General features: G+C 39.0%; 1 protein-coding gene across 1 annotated transcript in view; it reads right to left on the bottom strand.

Moving 5' to 3' along the window:
- The window catches only part of CLEC4A (C-type lectin domain family 4 member A), a 53,195-nt gene that overhangs the window by 21,772 nt on the left and 18,398 nt on the right, over positions 1 to 13,025 (bottom strand). Inside the window, exons 3-4 of the mRNA XM_046656256.1 lie at positions 4,421 to 4,537; positions 1,134 to 1,235 (exon numbers count right to left, since the gene is read on the bottom strand). Coding sequence (XP_046512212.1) covers positions 1,134 to 1,235; positions 4,421 to 4,537 — 219 coding nt within the window. The remainder of the gene's footprint in view (positions 1 to 1,133; positions 1,236 to 4,420; positions 4,538 to 13,025) is intronic.

Raw genomic sequence — 13,025 nt, 5'->3', positions numbered from 1 at the left:
TGTGCAAAGCAACTTCCCTCTAAAGGTACAGTACGGAAAGGAGGAAAAAGGAATAACTTTACCGTGGAGAAACCTAACAAACTACCTCAGCCAGTTGATCAAAGTCAACATCAACAGTCAAAAATTATGTTGATATGATGTGATGAAAATGCTACTTTATGTCTATGATCTTCCTCTGAAAAGCCAGTAACCCCAGTCTAATCATTAGAAAAACATCAGACAAATTCCACCAGAGGGACATCCTACAATATGCCTGTCCTATAGCCCTCAAAACTGTCAAAGTCTTGAAAAACAAGGAACATCTAAGAAACTACCACAGCCAAGAGGAGCCTAAAGAGACATGAAAGCTAAATGTAATGCAGTATTCTGGATGGGATCCCAGAACACAAAAATAACACTAGGTAAAAACTAAGGAAACCTGAATAAACTGTGAATTAGTTAATGATAGTGTATCAATATTGGTTCGTTAGTTGTAAGAAATGTACCATACTAATGTAAGATGTTAATAATTGGGGAAATTGTATGTACGGGGAGGGGAGTGACATGGAAACTCTATTATCTGCTCGATTTTGCTGCAAAAATAAAACTATTCTTTAAAAATAGTCTATTTTTTAATTTAAACAATTCACCTCTATATTAAAATCATCATCTTCATATCATCATCATCTTCTTCATCAAACAAAACTAAAACTTTCGCTCTCTTCCAACGTCTTCAAGCTTAGTCTCCGTAGGCAGAACTCAGTAAGAGTATTTTATGCATCCTCCCATAAACGTTTTACACACATACAACACATGTTTTCTCAAAGCACAAATGGATTAGATCTCTCTTGAGAAAGTGTGCTTTAACTGATATGTGAGAAACAGAGCAAGTGTGCACAAAAGTTCAGAGAGAAGTGAAGGCTGAAGAAATCCAAAAGCAACATAACCTTTTTCACAATTAAGACTCTCCTTGCACAAATTAAAGATATGCATATAAGAGTTTTAAGTTCTATATATTTGTACACCTAAAGCTTAAAATGATCCTGAGACTCAACTTCTTAGTATGATCTCCCTGTGAATCTTGTTGGAAATATTGATTTGGAATCCTTACACAGTATAGTCAACAACTGAATTATAGGCACATTAATTTTTACCTTCCATCTTCAAGTTTTCTTTCACACATTCCAGTGTTGTGTACCTGATTTCCTTTATAGTCTTTTCTTCTTTAAGACAGTGAGAATATTTGTGATAATAAACTGAAAAAGAGAATAAGACCATTCATTTTACTGGTAGTGTTTTGACTTTGTTCTTTATTATTACTCTCTTGCATTCTTTACACAAACAAAGTCTACAAATGTTCAATTACTTGAGTAGAAGGATCCAGACTGTGGAAAAAATTTCCCATCACCCCACATTTAATGTAATCCTAATCCTACTGATTTTGAAACCATAGATTTCTTCAGAAATAGCTGAAGATCAGTAGTTGAAAGAGAACAGGACAGTTCCCCTACAGTGGGTCTAAAGGGACTTACCTATATTTTCCTTCAATACTAGATGTATGATGCATGCAAAGGCTAAGCCTTGGAGGAGGGGAAATGGAGAGAAAATGGTTAAACATTTCTATCTGAGGATGTTCACATGCTCCACTTCAGCAGCCTGAGATTTGCAGGTTCAGATCCTGGGCATGGACTCACGCACTGTTCATCATGCCATGCTGTGGCGGCATCTCATATATATACAAAATAGAGGGAGATGGGCACCGATATTAGCTCAGGTCTAATCTTCCTCAGCAAAAAGAGGAAGGTTCACAATGGATCTTAGTTCTGGGCCAATCTTCCTCACACACACACAAAAAAGAAAATCCAACATTGATCAGGAGGGCAGGACATTATTTTCTTCACTTTCTTTCCTTTATCCATCCCAACTGACTCTTATTCCTTAGTACACCAACACGCTCCAGTCTCTCACAACTTAAAACTAACCTACTCTCCCTCTAGAAAGTGAATTTTCTCTTTCTTTCCTCCTGACCTCATTTGCTCCTTAACCCACCACATACTGGCTTCTGCTTCCACCACTCCACTAAAATCAGGCTTGCAGTGGGTCATCAGTAATATCCTAGACCACTTCTTAGTTTTCTTCCTCTTTGACCTCCTGTAATACTTGACCCTAGTTCTCTTCCCTTTTAACTCTTGGGACACTACTCTTTCCTGGTTTTGCCCCCATGTTTCTTGTTGTTGCTTCTTATACTCCTTGAAAAGCTCCTCTTTCTCCATCCATCTCTTTTAAAATGTAACAATCCCCAAAGTTCCATCTTTATCCTTCTTCCTCGTACTAAATCCTCTCCTGAGTGATATTACGTGTCCCCATGGTTTCAACTGCTACACATATGTAAATGACTACCAAAACTCAGACCTCTTTCCTGAGATCCAGACAAATATGTTTCCAATTAAATACATCCATTTGAGGTTTCCAGAGTCATATAAAACTCAGTATGCCCAAAACTTAAATCTCCATCTTTCATCACAAACCTGTTATTCATCCTATATTATCTCCCTCTTTGATTAACTTCATGATTTCTTAGTTCACCAAGTCAGAATATTGGAGCTGCACTTTACTTCTCTTGATCCCTTATTCCTCAGATCTAAATGTTCATCAAGCCTTTTTACCTCCTTTATTCTACCTCCTCACTATCATTCAAAGCTACCCCCTCTTCTCCTTCTTCACTACCACAGCCTTAGATCAGGTTCTCATTATTTCCCAACTGGATAATGAATTGGCTTTCTAACCGCTCTCTTTACTTTCAATTTTGTCCTCAAATATCCATTTTATACACCTCTGCCAAAAGCATATTTCTATTAGTCAAATTTAATTATATCACTTCCTTGCTTAAAATCCTTCCATGGCTCTCCATGACTACGACACATTGCAAAAGTGGCCACAATATTCAACTCTCCATGTGTCCACATTCCTTTGCAATATGACTTCTCAGCTTTTCCAACAAATAAGTGGGGTCTATTTCTCCACCACTTGAATGTGGGCTGGCTTTAAGACTTCCTTTGGCCAATAGAATGTGCAGAAGCAACTCTAGTTAGTTCAAAGCTAAGGCTTCAAGAGGCTTTGCTCATTTCCACTGTCACTCTTGGAAGCCTACAAGTCTCCATTTGAATAAGCTCAGGCTAGCCTAATGAACTATGGAAGAAATATGACCGAATTGCCCATGTCATTCCAGCTGACATCCTCTTCCTTAGAAACTGAGTGACAGGAACCTGACTGCATATGCATGAATGATTTCAGCCAGGAGCAAGGTACCTCCCACTTGAGCTCAGTCCAAATTGCCAAACCACAGAATTATGAGCTAAATAAACAGTTGTTCTTTTAATCCACTAAGTTTTAGATTGGTTTATTAAGCAGCAGAAGATACTAATAAAACAGCCTTCAGGGAAAAAAATCCATACTCTTTAGAATGCTACAAAACACTCTTCATAATCTGAGCCCTACTTATGTCCCCCACCTACAACTTCATTTCTCACAGTTCACTTAGCACCATATGTTCCAGTTATTTATATTTATGTTTCCACAAATTTTTCCATGCTTTCTCACATCTCTACGTCATTCTTGGTACACACAGCTGTAAGTGTCACCTCCTTCAGGAAGCCTATCTCAGCATCCTGTGCTTCTTATCTACACAACACTTACCATAAAATGTTATAACCATTGGTTCATTTGAACACTTACCACCATTCCCTGAACTTCTTGAGACCAAGGGCTATGGCTCTGTCTAGACTCTGTCTGGCACAGTGTCTGACATATAGTAGACAGCCATTATTGCTTATTAAATGACAAAATGGAAGAATAAAATATCTACCCAAATATATATTCATTTTAATACCTTTTAAAAATTTGAGAAATTCTTAAAGCCAAAGATATGCAGAAATCCACATATTTGCCAAATGGACTTTTAGATTCCACACAGTCTTGGGCACAATAGAAATAATTAAGGTGAAATTTCAAAGGGAAACTCTTCCTGGAATATTTCTTCCCATCTCCTTCTTGTCTACCTGCTCATCCCAAAATACGTGTCTGTGCACTCAAAAAGGCATGGCCTTATAAACACTAGTAAGGAAATATAGATTCTCTCTCACTTGCACAACTGTCTAGTGTAGAAATGGTGCCCTATAGATTTCACTCTACAACACAAACACATGCACACACATATATTCCTCAATTTCTCTAAAGAGAGTGGATTCCATTATTTTTATAGAAGAGTAACTAAATTCAAATAAAACAGAATTCCCAATGGATTCCCACTAATTATGTCTCCCCCCAGAGAAGACTTCTTTTCCAAATTTCTGGATAAACCCACTGTTAAGTATCAGTATCTAATGTATGCCATCTGTTCATATAAGGCAGACATTCCTTATAGATTCAGTTGGATACTTACTGGTAAAAGCGACAGAAAATGAAATTCCAAATAGCAGCAAAAATGTCAGCAATAAGACAAGAGGTAGCTTGAGAAAACCAGAGTTACATTTGCGAAAGCTGGTGTTCTCTTTAGAAGCTGAAGGAGAAATCAAATTAGTTTCATCAGTAATAAATTCTGACCTTTACCTCCTCTTTCTCTTTCTCTTCCTCATCTCCTTTCCTTGGATGACACACTATTACTAACAATGCAATATTTGAAATAACATGAAAATAGGAAAGAAATAATAATGTTCGTTGTAGAAACTTTGAAAAATACATAAAAGCACAAATTTCTACCATTGACAATAACTGTTGTTAATATTTTGGTATATATCCTTCCAGTAATTTTTAAAGTGTATATACATGCATGCACATTTTCCCACATGATTGACATACTGTATATACCAGTTTCTGATCTCCTATTTTCTCATACACTATATGATGAACATTTTTCATACCACTATATTTTCTTCTTTAACATTCTCTATTGTGGTTGCATAGTATTTCATTATGTATTCAAATAACCTTCCAGATTGTTTCCAACTTCAAAAACTTTAAATAACACCATAGCAGATAAATCTTTAGAATCATCCCTCATCACATCCTTAAAATAAGGTCACATCCTTTTAATTGCTATTTCATGGTTAAGAATTACTTTCTCAAGTATCCATCAAAGGATGAATGCATAAAGAAAATGTGGTATTTATATACAATAGAATATTATTCAGCCATAAAAAAGAATGCCATCTTGCCATTTGAGACAACATGGATGGACCTTGAAGGGATTATGCTAAATGAAATAAGTCAGACAAAGACAAATACTGTATGATCCCACCTATATGTGGAATCCAAAGGGCGACAGGGAGAGTTTGGAAGATGGCAGCACAGAAGAATCCTGAGCTCATCTCCTCCCGTGGACTCAACAAATCTACAACTACCTGTGGAACAATTTCCTCTGAGAAAGATCTGGAAAATGGATAAAAAGAACCTCCACAAAAGGGACAACACTGACAGGTGTGGACGAGGCAGAAATACAGCCTTGCTGAGGGAAAAAACCACATACTAGCCATAGTACTTCACGGCCAGAAGTGATGTCAAAGGTATGGAGTAGTTTCTGAAAGAGTAGGGGATCTGAGCTCCACATTAGGCACCCCAGCCCTTAGATCCAGCACAAAGAGACAATATCTCATAATACCTGGTTTTGCTGGCTTTGAAAACCAATAGGGAATATACCCAGGAAAATTACAGAACTTCAGAGAAAGAAAAACCTGCTCTTAAAAGGCCCACACACAAACTTACCCAACCTAGAAACCAGCACAAAAACACCAGATAGAAAAGTGCATAGTCTATTGGTAAAAACAAACAAACAAACAAAAAGACAAAACTCACTCACTAAGCTCAGAGCATATCCCAGAGAGCCAGGAGGCAGCTGGGCCCATCCCCCCAGGGACCAAGACACTGGTGGCAGCTATTATTGTGGCCTAGTTCAGTTGTGTTGACACTGATGCTGGCAGGTGACATTGGATTCCTTCCTCTAGCCTGTTAGCACAAGGGTCTTCCCTGACCACTAGAACACCCAAGGTAATGGAGCATAGCCAGGCAGCAGGGATCCCACTCCAGGGACTGACCCCACAGCAAACTTGTGGGCCCACATCGGTGGGACATGTGGGTCCACAGCAGACTTGCGCTGCTGGCCATCACAAACAGCCAAACAGGGGATCTGCCCTGCCTTCCAAAGCCTGAAATTATTGTGCACTGCCATGCCTGGGGCTGGCTCTACCCGTCTGCACTCCTGAGGCAGCTGTGTACCACACGACAGCATAGCTAGATCTGGCCAGAAGCCAGCCCTGCCCAAAAGAGAGCTGATGACAGCTGCATGCTGCAGGGAGCCTCACCAGAGGCCTGCAGCAACTGTGAGCCCCTGAGCCTAGCAACCAGACATATTGGAGCCTGACTCACTTAACAGCAAAACAGCAGTAGTTGTGTGATATTAGGCCTTGCAGTCAGCCATGCTTGGGCTTGCCCCACCCAATAAAGTGACTGTAGCAGCCACATGTGGCTTAGTCTTACAACTAGCTGGCCCAGGGGCCAGCCTAGCCTACCCATGCACCTGCAGCAATAGCAATCCTGCCACAGCAGAAGGGCACATGCAACTCACATAGGGGATTCCTGGAGCATTTGGCATTGGTGATGAGAGGGGAGAACATTCTGGGCCCCATAAGGCATCTCTTACATAAGGCCACATTTCCAAGATTAGGAGATGTAGCTGATTTACCTAATACATAGAAATAAGCAGAGAAGTAGGCAAAAGGAAGAGGAAAGGAATATGTTCCAAATAAGGGAACAGGACAAATCCTCAGAAAATGAACTAAACAAAACAGAAATAAACAATCTACCAGACAAACTAAAAGTCACAGCAATGCTCACTGATCTTGGGAGAATAGATGAACACAGTGAGAACTTCAGTGAAGGACTGGAAAATATAGAGGTGACATCAGTATCATGGCAGAGTGAATTGTTCCCTTTGTCACTCTTCTCTAAATTAAAACCCAGTAGGATATCCACTGACCAAAAGAGGACTCCCTGCACAGCACACCAGAATGCCTGAGAGATCCATGCATCTATGTATCTAAAGGTGGTGGGCTGGACCTCCAGGAGGCAAGTGGAACCACTGGAGCAGCCCCGTCCGCCTGCCCACAGCAGTGATTCAAAACATGGATCTTCACACTGGTGAGTGTGCCAGCAACCAGAGACTGCAGGGGCAGACATACCACTCATGGCTTAGCCCCTACCCCCTACCAGTGGTGGCAGGTGGCACAGTCATCCTGAGGCTTCACAACACAGAACGGAGCCAGTGACCCAGCCCCCTCCCTCCCTCTCCCATAGAAGTGGCTCTGGTCTTTCCAGCAGTGGGGATAGCAACTAAAACATGCATTTCTCCAGTGGTGGTGGGGTGCTCTGATCTGAGGTTTCAAAATACACCAACACATGCTAGTGACCAGAGGCTGCATGAGCAGCAATGACACTCACTCACAGCTTAGCACCTGCCCACCACAGTGGTAGCAGGTGGTGCACATGTCCTGAGGCCTCAAGACACAAAGCAGAGCTAGTGACCCATCACTTCCCTCTCCCCTGGCAGTGGCACTGGTCTCTCTAACATGGGGATTACATCTAAAACACATATTTCCCCAGCAGGGGTAGAGTGCCCTGACCTAAGGTTTCAAAGCACACCAGTGCATGCCAACCACCAGAAACTGCAGGACCAGCAACAACAGTCATGGCTTAGCCCCTGTCTCTCCCCCAGCAGTGACAGACGGCACTTGCTATCTGAGGCTTCATGAATCACAGTAGAACCCGTGACCCAACCCTAGTGGCAGCATCCCCATCACTGGCTCTACCAGCAGCAAGGGCTGCATATAAGACCCCAAACCCTGGCAGCAACAGCAACACCTGTGAACTTAGCACCCCTGGCAGTGGTGCTTCCAGCAACCCCAGATAATCTGGGAGCAGCAGCACAGGTGGTTAACGGAGTAACAGCACCTGAGCCTGAGGAGATCCTGCAGAAAGCCTGTGGGGGACCACAAGACCCAGGTGATCCCAGAAGCAGCAAAAGTGCTCACAGCTTGGTGACCCCAGTGGTGACACCTGAGATTGTAGTGACATCATAAGCAGCAAGGCACCAGCAACCTCAGAGGCACAAGCAGCACATGGAAGGCACTGAAGACACCTCTAGCAGAGGCAGTGGAGGATGGAAAGTGCAGGCTCTCAAGTACAATCAGAAGAAGCTCAGAACCAAAGTAACCAAAGCCTTACCCAAATAAAAAAGGTGTTTACTACCACAAATACACCAGCAGAGGATCAACTCATCAAGTACCATGAAGAACTACAGTAACACAGCAGAACAGAAAGAAAATAACAACTCTTCAGAAACCAAATTTGAAATCACAGAAGATTACAATCTAACTGACAGAGAATTCAAAATAGCTGACACAAGGAAACTCAACAAGTTACAAGAAGACTCAGAAAGACATTTCAATGAGCTCAGGAATAAAACTAATGAAGAAAAGGAGTTCATCAAAGAAACTGAAACTCGGGGGAAAAAAAGAGAAATTCTTGAGATGAAGAAGACAATTAATGAGACAAAAAGTAAAGTAGAAATCATTGACTATACAGCAGACCATATGGAAGAAAGAATTAGTAAGACTGAAGATAGAAATATAGAAATGATTCAGGTGGAAGAGGAGAGAGAATTAAGATTTTTTAAAAACAAAGAAATTCTATGAGAAATATCCAACTCAATTAGAAAAAGCAACATAGGGGCCAGCCCCGTGGCCTAGTGGTTAAGTTCAAGCACTCTGCTTTGGCAGCCCAGGGTTTTGCTGGTTCAGGTCCTGGGCACAGACATGGCACCATTCATCAAGCCACACTGAGTGGCATCCCACATGCCACAACTAGAAGGACCCACAACCAAAAGAAAAAATATGCAACTATGGACCAGGGGGCTTTGGGGAGAAAAAGGAAAAATAAAATCTTTAAAAGAAAAAAAGAAAATGCAACATAAAGATAATAGGTATCCCAGAAGTAGAAGAGATGGAGAAGGAAGCAGAGAGCTTACTCAAAGAAATAACAGCTGAGAACTTCCCAAATCTGGAGAAGGAACTGAATATACAAGTATATGAAGCCAATATAACTCCTAACTATCTCAATGCAAAAAAATCTTCTCCAAGGCATATTATATTAAAATTGTCAAAAGTCAGTGACAAAGAAAGAATACGATGGGCAGCTAGAGACAAGAAAATAACTTACAAAGGAACCCTCATCAGGCTATTAGTGGATTTCTCAGCAGAAACTCTACAGGCTGGGAGAGAGTAGAATGATATATTCAGAATATTGAAAGAAAAACTATCAGCCAAGAATACTCTATCCAACAAATTTATCCTTCAGATACGAAGGATAAATAAAAGCTTTCCCTGACAAACAAAAGCTGAGGGAATTCATCGCCACTAGACCTGCCTTACAAGCAATGTCAAAAGGAGCCTTCCTACCTGAAACAATAAAAAAAAGGTTTACCAAGCTTTAAACACAGTGATAAATAGACAGACAGAATCAGAAAATTGCAAGTCTATATCAGAATAGGTTAGTAAACACTTAACTATAACACAAAGGCTAAAGGGAAAGAAAGTATCAATAATAACTATAACCATTTCAATTTAATAACAAATTCGCAATACAAAAAAAGGATGATTAGTGACAACAAAAACATAGACGAGAAAGAGAAAAGGATGGAATCTGCATAGGCTAATGGAGATAAGATGCTATCAGCAGAAAAAGGACTATCTCATTCATCTATGAGATCTTTTATACAAACCTCATGATAACCACAAAACAAAAAATCAGAACAGAGTCACAAATCATAAATAAAGAGGAAACTGAGAAAAACACCCCAGAAAACCACCAAACTGAAATGGCAGACAGAAATACAAGGAAAAAGAAAAAATGGAAATATAAAACAACAAGAAATCAAAAGATAAACTGGCATTATTAAGTCCTCATATAGCAATAATCACTCAAAATGTAAATGGATTGAATTCATCAATCAAAAGACAGAGTGGCTGAACAGTTTAAAAAACAAGACCCAACAATATGCTGCCTCCAGGAGACCCATCTCAGCTCTAGAGACAACATATGTTCAGAGTGAAGCATGGAAAATGATACTCCAAGCAAATGGCAACCAAAAGAAAGTGGGTGTAGCTCTACTTATATCAGACAAAATACACTTCAAGCCAAAAAAGATAATAAGAGAAAAAGATAGACATTATATAATGATAAAAGGAACATTCCACCAAGAAGACATAACACTTATTAATATATACACACCTAATAGAGGAGCACCAAAGTATATAGCCAACTATTAACAGGCCAAAAGGGAGAAATTGAGAATAACACAATAATAGTAGAGAACTTTACCACCACACTTATGTCAGTGGATAGATCATCTAGACAGAAAATCAACAAGGAAACAGTGGCCTTAAATGAAACGTTAAACCAGATGGACTTAATAGATATACATAGAACATTCCATCCAAAAGCAACAAAGCACACATTCTTCTCAAATACATGTGAAATCTTCTCAAAGATAAACCATATGTTGGGAAACAAAGCAGGCCTCAAGAAATTTAAGAAGACTGAAATCATATTTGGCATCTTTCTGACCACAATGGTATGAAACCAGAAATCAACCACAAGAAGAAAACCGGAAAAGTCACAAATATATTGAGACTAAATAACATGCTACTAAATTATTGGATCAATGGAGAAATCAAAAAATATCTGGAGACACACGAAAATGAAAACACAACATACCAAAACTTATGGGATACAGCAAAAGCAGTACTAAAGGGGAATATTATAGCAATACAGGCCTACTTTAAGAAAAAAGAAAAATCTCAAATAAACAATTTAACAATCCACATAAAGCCACCAGAAAAAAGAAGAACAAGTGAAGCCCAAAATTAGTAGAAGGGAGGATATAATAGAAATCAGAGTGGAAACACATCAAGTGGAGACTAGAAAGACAATACAAAGGTTCAATAAAACTAAGAACTGGTTCTTTGAAGAGAGAAACAAAATGGACAAATCTTAGCTAGACTCACCGAGAAAAAGAGAGAAGACTCAAATAAATAAAACCAGAAACAAAGGAGAAATTACAACGGACACCTCAGAAATACAAACGATTATAAGAGAATACTATGAAAAACTATGTGTCAACAAATTGGATAATCTAGAAGAAATGGGTAAATTCTTAGAATCATACAACCTCCCAAAACTGAATCAAGAAGAAATAAAGAATCTGAATAGACCAATCACTAGTAAGAAGATCAAAACAGTAATCAAAAACCTCCCAAAAGACAAAAGTCCAGGGCCAGACAGCTTCTCTAGTGAATTCAACCAGCCATGCAAAGAATATTTAATATCTCCCCTTCTCAAACTCTTCCAAAAGATTGAAGAACAGGGGACAATTCCTAACTCACTCCATGGGGCCAACCTTACCCTGATACCAAAACCAGACAACACACACACACAAAAATTAGAGGCCAATATTGCCGAGGAACATTCATGCAAAAATTCTCAACAAAAATATGAGCAAATCAAATACACAGATCAAATACAAGGATCATATACCATGATCAAGTGGGGTTTATACCAGGGAAGCAAGGATGTTTCAGCATCTGCAAATCAATCAAGGTGATACACCACATTAACAAAATGAAAAGAAAATCACACGATCATCTCAATAGATGCAGAGAAAGTATTCGACAAGATATAGCATCCATTTATGATAAAAAGTCTGAATAAAATAGGTATAGAAGGAAAGTAACACAACCTAATAGAGGCCATATAAGACAACCCCCAGGTAAAATCATACTCAGTGTTGAAAAACTGAAAGCTATCCCTCTAAGAAAGGAACAAGACAAAGATGCCCACTTTTGCCATTCATTTAATATAGTATTGGAAGTCCTAGCCAGAGCAATCAGTCAAGAAAAAGAAACAAAAGGGACACAAATTGGAAAGGAAGAAGTAAAACTGTCACTATTTGCAGATGACATGATTTTATATATAGAAAATCCTAAAGAATCCACCAAAAAACTATTAGAAATAATAAATGAATACAGCAAAGTTTCAGGGTACAAATCAACATACAAAAATTAGTTGCATTTCTATACACTAACAACATAATAGCGGAAAGAGAAACCAAGAATACAGCTCCATTTACAATTGCAACAAAAAGAATAAAACACCTAGGAATAAATTTAATCAAAGAGGTGAAAGACCTGTACACTGAAAACTATAAAACATTGGTGAAAGAAATCAAAGATGACACAAAAAAAATGGAAAGATATTCCATGCTCATGGATTGGAAGAATTGGTAGTAAAAATGTCCATACTTCCTAAAGCCATCTATAGATTCCTTGCAATCCCTATCAAAGTCCCAAGGACATTTTTCATGGAAATAGAATAAGGATTCCTAAAATATACATTCAACAACAAAAGATTCCAAATAGCCAAAGCAATCCTGAGGAAAAAAAGACCAAATTGGAGGTATCACACTTCATGATTTCAAAATATACTACAAAGCTATAGTAATCAAACAGCATGGTACTGGCACCAAAACAGACACACAGATCAATGGAACAGAATCAAAAGCCCAGAAATAAAACCACACATCTATGGACAGCTAATTTTTGACAAGGGAGCCAAGAACATACAGTGAAAAAAGGAACATTTCTTCAATAAATGATGTTGGGAAAACTGGACAGCCACATGCAAAAGAATGAAAGTAGACCATTATCTTACACTACACACAAAAATTAACTCAAAATGGATTAAAGACTTGAATGTAAGACATAAAACTCCCAGAAGAAAACACAGGCAATATGCTCTTCAACATGGGTCTTAGCAGTATCTTCTTGAATATCATGTCTCCCCAGGCAAGGGAAACAAAAGGAAAAATAAACAGATGGGACTACATCAAACTGAAAATCTTCTGCACAGCAAAAGAAACCATCAACAAAACGAAAAGATAA

The sequence above is a fragment of the Equus quagga genome, chromosome 1, assembly GCF_021613505.1.
Source record: "Equus quagga isolate Etosha38 chromosome 1, UCLA_HA_Equagga_1.0, whole genome shotgun sequence".
NCBI lineage: Eukaryota > Metazoa > Chordata > Mammalia > Perissodactyla > Equidae > Equus > Equus quagga.
The sequence above is the reverse complement of the archived record's forward strand: the minus strand, read 5'-3'. Positions and strand labels throughout refer to the sequence as shown.